The sequence below is a fragment of the Pagrus pagrus genome (assembly GCF_965226575.1).
Source record: "Pagrus pagrus genome assembly, chromosome: 24".
Classification (NCBI taxonomy): domain Eukaryota; kingdom Metazoa; phylum Chordata; class Actinopteri; order Spariformes; family Sparidae; genus Pagrus; species Pagrus pagrus.
In genome coordinates, this window is record NC_140206.1 from 3,943,560 (window position 1) to 3,956,791 (window position 13,232).

General features: G+C 40.5%; 2 protein-coding genes across 9 annotated transcripts in view; one reads left to right on the top strand and one right to left on the bottom strand.

Annotated features, from left to right (window-relative positions):
* Window positions 1–1,200: 1,200 nt before the first annotated feature.
* orc4 (origin recognition complex, subunit 4) lies at window positions 1,201–8,483 on the bottom strand. Of its 3 annotated transcripts, none has more exons than XM_084347241.1 (15): window positions 8,405–8,483; window positions 5,989–6,096; window positions 5,126–5,192; window positions 4,942–5,018; window positions 4,166–4,256; window positions 3,967–4,042; window positions 3,706–3,791; window positions 3,567–3,615; window positions 3,320–3,471; window positions 3,056–3,229; window positions 2,883–2,969; window positions 2,205–2,313; window positions 2,018–2,113; window positions 1,864–1,931; window positions 1,201–1,739 (listed from the first exon to the last, which is right to left on the bottom strand). In XM_084347241.1, exons 3-15 carry the CDS (start codon window positions 5,180–5,182, stop codon window positions 1,557–1,559), a joined length of 1,305 nt encoding a protein of 434 aa, XP_084203367.1. In that variant the 5' UTR covers window positions 5,183–5,192; window positions 5,989–6,096; window positions 8,405–8,483; the 3' UTR covers window positions 1,201–1,556. The 3 variants fall into 3 exon arrangements, with proteins under 3 accessions (XP_084203367.1, XP_084203365.1, XP_084203366.1); XM_084347239.1 differs by having other exon boundaries at window positions 5,989–6,134; window positions 8,405–8,475; XM_084347240.1 differs by lacking the exon at window positions 8,405–8,483 and adding an exon at window positions 6,673–8,361 and having other exon boundaries at window positions 5,989–6,134.
* Window positions 8,459–13,232, top strand: part of mbd5 (methyl-CpG binding domain protein 5) — a 28,694-nt gene continuing 23,920 nt past the window's right edge. For 4 of the 6 annotated variants that reach the window (XM_084347235.1, XM_084347236.1, XM_084347232.1 and 1 more), the window contains exon 1: window positions 9,431–10,314. The gene's annotated coding sequence lies outside the window, so the exon portion shown is untranslated. Of the gene's footprint in view, window positions 8,512–8,542; window positions 8,610–9,430; window positions 10,315–13,232 lie in introns of those variants that run through there. The other 2 variants (XM_084347234.1, XM_084347233.1) reach the window with 2 other exon arrangements.

Below are 13,232 nucleotides of genomic sequence, written 5' to 3' on the forward strand. Positions count from 1 at the left end.
CGTTCAAAACATACATATAAATATTAAAAATTGAGTTTAAATCGGCCAATATGGGGTTAAGAGTTCAGGAAAAACTTGTGTTTTACCTTTTTATTTAATCAGGTCAGAAATGGCAGATTGGGAGGTTCAGATTGACGAACACCAGCGTTGAGGAGCGAGATCTCCTCATCCGTCAACTCGACGTGCCCTTGAGCAAGACCATAAAACTCCACCAGAAGGACACGTCTCCTCCAGTGAAGTCAGAGAGAATTAAATTATTCTGACACAAAGTAAATGGAATTTAAAAGCAGTTTATTTATCGTCGCATGCTTCTGAATGAAAGCTTCTCTGCAGGACCGATGAAGGACAAACCAGAGCCTGTTTCTCTTCACAGTCCTTAAAATGTTCAACTAGCAGTTTTTATTATCGATTGATCTGTCCCTTATTTTCTTGATCAATTGATTAGTTGTTTGGACTATAAAATATCAGTAAACGGTGAAAAAAGCCCAAGATGACGTCTTCAAATGTCTTGTTCTGTCCACAACCCAAAGATATTCAGTTTATTGTCACAGGAGGAAAGAAACCTGAAAATATTCACATTTAATCAGCTGGAATCAGAGTTTTGACTCTTTCTGGAAAAATTACTCAAACAAGTTGGTAATTCATTTAATAACAACTAATCAATGAATCGTTCCAGCTCTAAGCTAGAAATCAAAATTGCATCCTCATCTTAATGAGAGGTTTGGCACAAACTGTCCAGGTTAATGTTGACTGCAGACTTTCACCACTAGATGGCAGCAGATGAAGAGTTAACTCCAACACTCTTCAGTGTCTTTAAAAAAGAAATTTGGGCAAAGAGAGAACGTCCATTTCAGTCCACTCCAACAGAAGTTTGTTTTAAATCCTACCTAACAGTTTCCAAAGATTCCCAAATACGAGGAAAATCTCACAAGACATCTAGAATATTTGCATTTTTTAGTGTTTGATTATTTGACTCATTGAAGGCGTCACACAGCTTCAGAATCTCTATTGAATCAAATCTTTCCATCGAAGAAGAATTTGGTCATTTTTATATAAAAATATTATAATATATATATTGGTGACGTGACTGGAGAACCTCAGGAACAGTATAAAAGGATCCTTTCTGCAGGCCTTCATGATCTAATGAATCAAATCATCACATCAAATCAAGGCTGTAAGGAAATATGACAGAAAATGTACTTGTGTGTGACTTCATAGTTTATTTCTACTGAATCTAGTCAACAGGTTTGAAGACTTTACGTCCAAAAAGTCTCTTTTAGTTCTGCTTAATTCAGTCGAATGTGCGTTTGAAACTGAGGACTTCATTTCATCCTCAACATGAGCCACCTCACTTGCTTATTGGACACCTCGTGAATAAACTTGATACTCCAAATACATGAAACATAATGCAGACTGGCGGCCATGTTTCCTCCCTGCTTCTGGTCACAGTTTAAATGTTGGTCCTTGGTTTCCATTTCAAACCGTCTTTGTTCTTCAGAACTTTCTTCTGTGCTGTGAATAAAATGTCTACATGAAGTCCAGATGTACGTGGAGTCCTATCCGAACGCCGACATGGCCCACTGCTTGACGTCAGTGGGGCATTGTGGGTATTTCTGCAGGGCCTCCATGATCTGACTGTGGTCCAGCATCAGTCTCATCAGCTGGTACTCCCTCTGAGTTTTGGCCGCGGAGCTGTCGACCGGCCGGATCAGCTCCAGCTGCTGCAGGTGCTCGAAGGCCTGAGGACGGGAGAGAAGTCGAGTTTGGGTCATTTATACAGAAAGATACTGACTTTTCTCTTAAATATATCTTCTCGTCAGGACTGGAAGACCTCACGGGGCTCATTAAAAGCTTTCTACAGACCTTCATGATGACCGGCTGCTCAAAGTTGTACATGGAGTTCGACTTCCTCTGCAGGAACTTCTTAAACTCTGGAAAAAAACCAGGAAAAATCAGCCACTTATATACAAATAAATTAAATCCTGTCTGATATTTGATTAAAAAGCAGGTGTCGTACCGTTGTGAACCATCTGCAGGTTGAACGGCTCTCCCTCGTAGACGTCGTTGAGGTGTTTCATGGCGATGATCAGGCAAAGCTCCAAGATGGATAAACCTGCAGGCACAAAGGAAAAACACAAATATTAACAGATGGGAAATTATTGCCGAGATTTAAATGTGGAAGATTTGGGGTTTTGTGTGTTCACCGTGCAGCATGTTGGCCTTTGAGTCGGTGAAACACAGTCGGCTGGCCTCCAGCAGGTCTGCAGGTCTGACGGCAGGTTTGGAGACGGACACTCGACTCAGACACAACATCTGGAGATAAAACGAGAACAAGAGGAGTTACACATGGAGAGAGGAAGATGGAGAGAAGAAAGGATAAGGCAGAAAGAAGTAGTGGAGGGAAGAGTGTGAAAGATGAGAGGAGATCTGAGGAGGAAAGAGAGAAGGAGGGTACAGGATGAAAGAGGAGGAGAAAAGAGGTGAAAAAGGAGGAACTAGAGGAAGAAGGAGAAAATAGATGGAAAAAAGGAAAATGTCTTTTGGGAGGAAAGACGGGCACTTAGAGGAGAAAATAGGAGAGGAAGGAGGAGAAAACATAATGGAAGAGAGGAAAGAAGAGGAGAGATGGGGTTAAAAGAGGAGGAAAAATGAGGTGTAAAAGAGAAAAAGAAAGGAAAGATGAGGCAGAAAAGACAAGAAAAATAAGGAAAGAGGAAAGGAAAGGAGGGAAGAAGATGAGGATAGATATCTGAAGAGATGAGTGGAAAGAGGAGCGGTGTGAAGGAATAAAATAGATGATTTGATAAAGAGGAGGGTAGACGAGGTGGTAAGAGAAGGACACAAGGAAAGATGAGAGGAGGGAAGCAGAGTTTGTGTCGTACCAGCAGCACGTGCAGCGACCGGAAGTCTTTACTGGAGTTGAAGTGTTTCTGTAAAACGTCCTGCACAGATTTATCTTCACACAGAGTCTGAAGAAACAACACAAAGACAGAAGAAGCATTAAATAACACAGAGACACTGAAAACCACCAGAATCAGGCTTCACTCAGCTTCACCTCCACGCTGTCGTTCCAGTCCTGACAGAACTTCTGGTCGGGGAAGTGGTCCGGCAGGCTGAGCTGGGTCCGGACCCGCTCCAGGTACTGAGGGAACGTCGGGCTGCTCAGCAGGTGGATCTGACGGTGAGAGAACCGCGACTTCACCCGCTTCTCCAGCAGCTCCAGAACATCCTGGACGGGGAAACGACAAACCACAGCTCATTCATTAAAAACTAAATACTGTGAAAAGCAGCAGTGTTACTGGGAGGGTGAGAGGCTCACCAGTCTGCAGGTGATGCCGACCACAGCGACGGGAGCCTGGGCCGACTGGGAGACGTCGAACAGGTTGTAGAGCAGCGTCTGGTTCTTGTGGTGGGCAAACAGGTCGAACTCATCCAGGACGAACAACACGGGGCGGCTGCTGCTGCGATCGCCTGCAGAGGAACACAAAAACCAAATATTCAACATTTTCTGTCCTTTATTTTGAAAGTAAAGAGTAAAATTAGATTATTTCTCTAAATGTTCTGACCTTTCTTCAGCGCCTCCAGCAGGAACGCCAGATTCTCCGCAAAACTTCCCTAAAAATTCAACACAAACAGGTTTTTTGGAGCAATTTTGTTGCTTTATTAATGAGAAAATGTTAATAAAACCTGAAAGTAAACACTTACAAACACTTTGTCACCGACGACGTTTTCCAGGTGGAGCTGCCGCGTTATTTCTTTTAGCGCTATTCTGTCGTCGGTCTGCAGGAGACCTACGACAAAAACAAACACACAAGACATTAATAAATAAGAATAATAAAAAACAAGAATAAGAAGAGATTTACATGTTTTGCTGATTTATTTCTTTTTAAACTTGATAGGAAAGAGAAAAAGAGGAAGCCCTTAAATTGTGCATAAATCAAATGAGGTCTGGTGAGGAATCCGTACCGTTGAGATGAACCTGCAGCAGGTTCTTCTGTGCTTCCTTCTCCTCTAACAGGTCTCTCAACACACACTTCAGCAGCTGCACACACACAAACACACAACATACAACCCTCTGAGGATTTAAAACACACCTCAACACAATTCATCATCTCTTTTTCAGCCATTTTTTACCCATAAGCCCATTTTTAGCGCATGTGCTCACCATTGTTTTCCCTGCTCCCCTGGGACCGACGATTAGCACCGAGTTACTCTCCCCGTGGACGGCTGTCCGCTTCAGGAGCTCCAGAAGGTGTCTGAAAAAATACAGTTTTTTTTTTTTTTAAGACTACAATACCCATAATGCTCCTCCAAAGAGAGTTCTATAGTAGCACAGTGTCATCTAACGAGCACCGTAATGGTTAAACCGTCAGTGTTGCGGGTGGATTTCAACACCTGGGATGCTCGTGAGCCGGGAACTGGAGCGTTTCCAGCCCACAAACTGGGACAGCGCTGTCAGCCAGGTGAGACTGAACTGGGTCAGTGAAGCTTACAGAGTCCCACATAGTCTCTTCACATCAGATGACAGTCCTACTACAGTGCTTATCTGCTCTCCGTTTTAATAAATGATAATAAAAATAACAATAGACTCACATTTTGCTGATTTATTTCTGGTTAAACTCAACTGTAAGGAATAAATCCAGATATTAAAGATCCTCTAAACAGTAAAGTCCTTAAATCCTGAATAAATCAAATGAGGTTTGGTGTGGCATCTGCAGCAGGTTTTTTATCCTTATTATTACATCTTCTGTTTAAAAATTCAAGTATTATGTGAATCTTTAATCCTTCTAGCTACAATATTTCTTAGCTGCAGCACTCATCCTGACCTTAACATATTATATTTATAATATTTGGGCCAGAATAACATTAAAAATCACCTCAACATATTAAAATAATAAAAGATTTCAGACGTTCTCACCAGCGTAGATGAAATAAACCTACTTGTGTTGAGCTTCCACTCCCTCCAGGCTGTCAGGGAGCTGCTGGCGGCAAAACCGCTCCCTTAAAATGTCCTGAACCTGAACATTAATAAAGCCAATAATGCAAATGATCATGTGTTTACCAATCAGTGGCTCGTATCGATCAATAAAAACAAATTGGAAGAGAAAAACTGGCAGATACAAACCTGTGTGATGCATTCTCCTACTGGCAGATGAGCATCGTTCACCTTCCTCTTACTCATGGTGAGGAAACTGCAAAACATGAGGTTTTAATGTGAAACATGAAATCTGTGTGTTCAGTGTGTTTTTAACCCATTTTTCAGCATCACAATATGAGTCATTACATCACAACTACTTTCTATGCCCTGGTTTTGCTTTATGCCCAGTTAACTGTCTCCTCATCAGTAATACTCATCTACAACTCTGTATTTAATCTCATGTAACTATAAAACCTTAAGAAATGGTAGTTATGTTTCGATTTGATGCACTAACACAGTGGATTCTACAGCCTCAACACCAAAAGCTGCCGAACTCCAATGCAGTATTCGTCAAAACATAATGATCTCGCTTTGTGACATGTATACATAATGTTTTAACATTTAAATCAGCTCTATAATAAATGAAGATAAACCAACATTCAATTCGGCTTATAGCTAAACCAACAATAAACCTCTATTTAAGTACAATTTCAACTTTAATGCCTGCTTCGGAGGTTTATTTACATTATAATAATGTCCTTGAAGCCTCAGTGGATTGATATGTATGCCGAATTATAAAGTGACTCACAATATTTCAAAAGCAGTTAAATGTTGTATTCAAAACTACATTTATTTTTGCCGACAAGCAAAAATGTGCTAATTTTCCACTATTTAAAAATGGAGTTTGGTGTCGCTTTCTCCCCACGCTGATCTAAACGTCATCAGAGCTCGTTAGCAGCTAAACTAGCAGCTCGCTTCGTCTCAGCGACGTTAAAATACTTCTAATACAAAGTTAAATTAAAGTTAGCGTGTGTAGAAATGTCTACAGACACCAAAATAACCAGACTTACCAACAGAAACCGGCGATTCAGGCGTTGAGAGGTCTCAATCTTCGCGGGAACGCTGCCCTGCCGGGAGTGACGACTTCCGGCTTTGGCTGATTCTCGGGCTCTGATTGGCTGAGGCTCAGAGTAGAACAGATTATAGTAGAAGTGCACTGTCACATAGAGAGAGGCAGCTAATCACAACATTACATCATCATAATAACAATAACAATAATTTTAACAAACACTAGTATATTTTGATTCACTCCCATATATATATATAAATAAATATTTATATACATGTAAGTTATTCAAGTAGAAATGTCAGACCAAATATTACAAATTTAAACAAAACAAACATTTTAAACCGAGTCCAGCTTCCAACCGTGACCTGCAGTCTTCATCGCTGGTTGGTGTTTTGTTGTTCACCTCTCAAATGGACATTTAATTAAGTTAAAACACCCAACAAGTGTCCAGAGAATTAGTGCTTAACAATAATTGGCAAATATTTCAATAACACATAACACATTTTACATTATTATTGAATTTTAGCCCATATTACCGACCTCTCATCCCCTTTATCTTCCTCAACAGACAGAAACGAGCTCTTTCGTGCATGAATTATTAACTTTATTTTATTTATTAAGTTCCTTTCATGCAAAATGAAAGAAAAGTGATACTGAAACAACTGTAAAATCTTTTCATACTCACAAAATCAATATTTTTCAAGGATGTAAGAAATACCAAGAAGTATCCACGTGGTTCACTGTAGACAAGATCTGAAGGTTTGATAACATCATAGCACTTCATGACACTGATTTCCCTTACAGAGGCAATTACATGTAATTATTTATATGTATATCTTAATTTGTGCCCCATCGCTCTGATTTTGATCTCATCTGAATGCCTCGTGTGTCGTCTTTTACTGAGATACTTTAAATGCTTCCTGTGGCTTCTGGTCGCCGGATGAAAAAAGCACCAATAAACCATCAGATATCTCTCAGATCGTCTCTCGGCCTCGTCTCACATTCAGCCTGTCACATTACTCTAAAATACAACTCTCCGCTCCCACATTCAGCTCTGTGTTTGCCCTTAAAAATACATGAAGCGGCCCTTTTACAGCAGCCGTACACTGAATTAATTTAACGTCTCCTCAGGTTTGACCTTCAGACAGAATTTGAGCGTTTTGCAACCTGAGCTGCGTCTTCGTTTCCCTTCAGATGACCGAACTCTGCTGGGTTTTCTGAGCTTTTATAACCTTTATTCATCCAGAGACATGATCTGTCTTTACTTCTCTTTCATATTTATATCAATTTCATTCACTTAATTACCGTCTCAGCTGGGAAATTACCACAATATAACAGCGCCTTGCAATTCTTGGCCATTAAATTGTATTTCTTTGTGTTTTTAAATAAAGATAAAGAAGAAATGTCCTTTTTTCTGTTCATAAACCTGAGTATTTAAGCTCTGATTCCTAACAGTTGATGAAACACTAAAAAGTCTTGACTTTCGATCTGAAACCTTCCAATTAACGTAATTAATTAATAACATTACAACAATTTGCAGCCTAATAGTGCAATAATCTCATTAACACAACATGCCTGATTAAAATGACACAATACCTCCGAGCTATTAGCAACATAGCTCTTTTACTGTTAATTAGATCATTATTAGTGAGTTTTATTACATTAACGAGGAGGTTTTTTTTAACCCTGACAATGAATATTTAATACAATATTAAGTAATGAGGTGAAAACTCTGCCTAACACTTTTCGATGATATTTAAAATGGAGGTTTGTGTGTTGTATTGTGTGGCTTTGCATGTTTTTGCAGAAGAGATATACTTTATATTTAAGAAGTTTTAATTTTAAGATGTTTTATCCTTCAGCCTGATACAATATATTCAACATGTATGTACTTGAAAATAGCGAGGCTGTTTGGAAAGATGTAAGATACACCTCTGACTGGTGAGTAACACCGCTGAGTAGCTTGTGAATTCATCATCTATAATATCACATCTGTATTTATTTGTTGATTACATCCTGTGTTATTAAACTTAACCTTCAAAGTAACTAAAGTTGTGACATAAGAGTCAAAAAAAGTACAATATTTGCAGCAGAAAATGATGAAGCAGCACCTTAAAGTCATATTTTCGTGGGTTTGATCATCGGCAGCTTTAATGCAGAAGGTCTCTCGCCTCAGCCGTCGCAGCTGTGAGAGCACAGGTTGGATTTCTTCTGATAAAAACAATAAAAACATTGAACCTGAGAGTCAGAGGGGACATTATCCTCCACCTGCTGCAGGACTGAAGCCAGGTCAGACCTCACTGTGAGGACCATCTCCTCCACATCTCCTCCACCCTTTCAATCCCAACTTTTGTGTGTGTGTGTGTGTGTGTGTGTGTGTGTGTGTGCGTGCGTGCTCTGGAGGTAACGTGCATCACCTCTCCCATCTGCTGGCTTTGCTCCCCTGCCGCGCATGCGCAGTGCGGCTCTCCATCATTTCCAATATCCCAGTGTAGGAGAACCAGCAGAGGCAGAGAACTAATGGGTAGGCTTCTTATTCTTATTTTTCCAGAGGTCAGAAACGCACTGTTGCTCGCCCGTGTCACGGCTTCAGCACCGGTATGCATTCGCGGGGACGCCCGGGTAAGAAGCGACTGTTTGCGGGCTGATTTGACGCAGACAGAAGCGTTAGTGCCTGAAAAGCGTCTCTCTCTCTCTCTTCTTCTTCTTCGCTCTCTCTCTCTCTCGCTCTGCGAACGCAACGGGCTGTTAGCTAGCATGCTAGGCTAACCCGTGCTAACTCGGCCTGGCCCCGGCCTTGCCTTTGGCCCCCTTTGGCTCGAAACCTAACGGCGGGCCTAGCTGCTTTTTTACGTCGACAGATTTGAAGTGGGAATCCGTGTCGCGGCTCCTCGACGTCCGCGGACCCGGTCGCGGCTCGCTAATTAAATGCTAAAACGTTATTAGCGTAGCCGAGCTCGCCCGCTAATTCATTTTCGTTACAACAAGCTAGCTGGCTAGCTAGCTAACTAACGGTAGCTAGACAGCTGACGCTTGGCATGCTAGCCCCCACAGCTAGCTCAGATGCTGTGTCCGATGCATCAAAAAGCACAGTCAGACTGGACCGATTTCGCTTGTTGACACGGTCACTTTTGAACGCGGAGGCCCGCAGACGATGGAGTTCAAGCGGCCAGGCTCACCCCGACACAAACCCAACACCCTCTGACGCCTCACGGTTGTCGCTAAAACGTTAATAAAGCAACACTTGGCACAGTTGGCACAGGCTAAAGCTAATTGGCTATTATTTAACGTTTGGTTGCTTGGGTAGTGTACACAAGCGGTTGTCATGTTCTCCAGATATTTAGGGGGAAAAAAGTCTTGTCATGGAGCTAGCGACGTAGCCAACTTGTGTAGCTGTCAACTTTGAAGGCTGCTGCAGGACAATATGGCTAATTTACCCCCAAAGCTAGCCTTAGCCATGGGGTTACAGCCAGATTTAAAATGCTAGGCTGAGATTTAATGGACTTAAATGTAGCCAGTCGTGGGTATCTTGTGGTGTACTTGTCATGCAGCTGGAGCATTTTTTTGCTGTTGCACAATTTGTGTCCTGCACCTCCTTTTATGATATAAATCAAACCCCAGGATTACACTCTATAAACAGTGCATGTTTTGTGCATGTGACAACATATGACAGACCCTGTTCACTTGGCTTTAAATGCATTTTTTAGGGATGTGACCACTAAATGCAGATATAAATGCACCAAATTGTCTGAGGTGACCATAAACGTGCCCCAGACTGTGCAGTCAGCCTCATATTGAGCATGCATACACATAATTAGGGCTGTTTCGAACAATTGTTTTCATTGTCGATCGATCGTTTGGTCTATAAAATGTCAGATAATGTTCAGAAATGTCGATTAGTGTTTCCCAAAGCTTAACGTGACGTCCTCAGATGTCTTGTTTTGTCCACAAACCTACAGATATTCAGTCTACTGTCGTTTTGTGCATGTGACGACGTATGACAGACCCTGTTCACTTGGCACCTAATGCATTTTCAGAGATCTGATCAGTAAACGCAGATATAAATGCGCCAAATGCTCTGAAGTGGCATTTGTGACCATGGACTCTGTTGTCAGCCCTATATTTTGCATGCATAATCATAATAAGGGCTTCAGCTAATGATTATTTTCATTGTTGATTACTTTCTTGATTAATCTATCAGTTGTTAGGTCTATAAAATGTTGAAAAATGTCCAAGATAACGTCCCTAACTGTCTCGTTTCATCCACAACTCAAAGATATTTAGTTTACTGTCATAGAAGAGGAAAGAAAGCAGACAATATTCACATGTAAGAAGCTGGAATCAGATATTTTTTATCTGTATTCCTTTTTAAAAAATAATAACCCATAATTAAATCATACCCAGGATAATACTCCATAAACTGTTCACTTGGCTTTAAATGCATTTCTAGAGATCTGATCAGTAAATGCAGATACAAATGCACCAAATGCTCTGAAGTGGCATTTGTGACCTTAAACGTGCCCTAGACTTCGATTCAGCCTTGTTTTTGCATACATACACACAATTAAGGCTGCAACAAACAATTATTTTCATTGTTGATTGTTTCAAATGTCTTGTTTTGTCCACAACCCAAAGATATTCAGTTTACTGTCATAGAGGAGCAAAGAAACTAGAAAATAATCACATTTAAGAAGCTGGACTCTGCAAATTTTGATTTATTTTCCTTAAACAATAACACGAACCAGTTGACAGCTCATCAAATAATCAGTAATTCATTACAGTTCTAGTTGCAAGACGTGTCATTGGAGGTATATTTCAGATTTTCCCAAAATATTCAAGTTAAGAAGCAGGATTCAAGGAATTTTGACTGTTTTTCTTAAAATTATGCAAAAGAATTACTCAGTTATCTAAACAGTTGGAGATTAACCTCATTGTTGACAACTAATCTATTAATCGTTGCCGCTCTAAACATAATAGCACAATAATCCTCTAAGTAAATGATCTCTTGAATGCATCTTAGATAATATCTGGTTCTTGGTTCGACCTGCCCGTCTGTCAGATGAATGTAGGGCTGCACGATGTGGTTAAAGAATCATATTGCGATTATTTTGACAGATATTATGAGTCATGATTAGTGGAAATGATCTTTGTTGGGTCACAGTTGTTGGAGTCCGAACTACAACCCAACTGATACTCCCAATTTTGGTGCCAATACCGATATATATCTGTGATAAGCCATTATGGGCCGATAATATCGACTTACGTATATATATGGTACCAAACAAACAAAGATTTGTCGGCTGCTACATCTCTGCAGCAATAAAGTACTTTATTATAATGCTGACTTTTCAAATGCTACCATTGCAGCTCCTGCGATTTTGGATATTACACTTTTGATAATATTTCGATTAATTGTGCAGCCCCAGATGAATCCAAACCCAGGCTTTATCTACGTACAACATACTCCTAGAAGTCCTTAAATCATGTTGAGACTGGACTTCTGTCAGTTAGATCCAGGATCAACAAATTTAAAGTGATCTCTCGACTCCTAACTTCTAATTAGCTTTATTAATTTGGCTTTTAGCGAAGATTTAAGACTTCTTGTCGGTGTACATTTTTTACGGCAATTGGAAATTAGGGCTGCACGATACTCTGACATTGCAATGTTTTGGTTTTCTACAATTACATATTGCGATATGAAAAAAAACCAATAACTTTCAACATGGTTGCGACCATGACTGGCAGAAGAACTACTCAATGGCCAATTTGTCACACCAAGGTCTGTTGTCTTAATCTTCAGCCTGAATGATGCAAAAACACACAAAAAAAGCATCTAAAACATGAACTTTGCATGCACACATTGCGATGTCGATGCTGAGAAGATATATTGTGCAGCCCTAAACAAAATGCTGGAAAACCTCAAGGTTCTGATCTGATCTGAGTCATGAGTCGGCGGCTAAAGATTACCAGCTGCTGCACCAGCTAGTAAGGCAAGTTTATTTGTATAGCACAGATAAAGATAAAAAGTAGATAAAAAGTAGATAAAAAGTTTGTTTACGTGTTCTGGTCAGGATGAGTCAGGACAATTAGAAGTGACTGTGGGCTGGACGGACCATCGTGACAGGAAAATCCCAGACAGAAACATCTCCCATGATCACCAAAAGGGCCGTTATGATGCGTTTATTTCGCTGCGGACTAACAGAAATATCACGACCATGGGCCGCTGCTTCTTGACCATGTAATGAAATGCACACAAGCTGCGTTGTCTGATCATATTCTTTAAAAATGTTGGCACTGAGATAAGAACATTGTCATTTGCATAAGCTGCTATCCTTAATGGATCGCAAATTCAGTTACTCAACCTTTGGCTGTGCTTCCACTTGTCATTTAGATGTGATTCTTATATAAAACATTTTTTTCCTTCTTTCTCAGACTGCATTGATGCGAGTCTCCTGTATTTACGTCTCGTTCGCAATGAAGTTTGCAGCTGGATTGAGTCCAAACTGTGTTGAATTCCCATCACATGCAAGGCAGTCTGTGCCAAAACTTGTGCTTTAAACCCCCTAAAATATGTTTTCAGAGCTATGTTTGTGGGGGAAATGGGAAATAATTAAGATTTCGTTTTAGTTATCAACTTTCACCTTTTCAAATAGGTCAGATTCACTTTCCAAGGTGGCACAAAATGTACGACACACCATTTTTTCAGTCAAATCGCCGACGTCAGTGTCTCTGCAGTGACTGTATGTTCCTCTCCTTGTCATTTATTAAGGGCATTGCTCTCCAAAATCATTTGTGATGGCACAACAGTAATGACAACAACAGCACAAGCTGAGGACATTGGGGAACATTTAATTATAGGATTAAATTCGGAGTTCATTTCCATGTTTATTTCTGAGCCCAAATCTGGGGCAAGTCTTTTTCTTTCCTCTTGTTGCAGCTTGATCAATCGCTGATCAGTGAAATCACTCAATTGACAAGCGTAACCGTCACGGGCATCGTCAGGCTCATACATGATCCACGGCTGCTTTTTGTGAAAGTCTGAGCACGATGCGTCTTCATATTTGCCGTGAGAAGTAATCTGTTGCGTTCACGTTAAGAGAAACCTCCAGTAAATATTATAAAAGCTCTTGTTTTCCCCCTGCTCTTGACCAAACGATCACCACGCACAGTTCTGCATATCACACGGACTTAACAGCAGAGTACCACTTTGTCTTGAAGCCTTGAGATGTAATGTTTCTCCTTGGT

What these genes read in the sequence shown, in the direction of transcription:
- orc4 (XM_084347241.1), bottom strand. Translation starts at nt 5,182, where the DNA reads ATGAGTAAGAGGAAGGTGAACGATGCTCATCTGCCAGTAGGAGAATGC. An exon ending in TAGGAGAATGCATCACACAG is followed by an intron (nt 5,019 to 5,125) that starts GTTTGTATCTGC and finishes ATTAATGTTCAG; the next exon opens with GTTCAGGACATTTTAAGGGA. An exon ending in TCGGCATCACCTGCAGACTG is followed by an intron (nt 3,230 to 3,319) that starts GTGAGCCTCTCA and finishes TTCCCCGTCCAG; the next exon opens with GATGTTCTGGAGCTGCTGGA.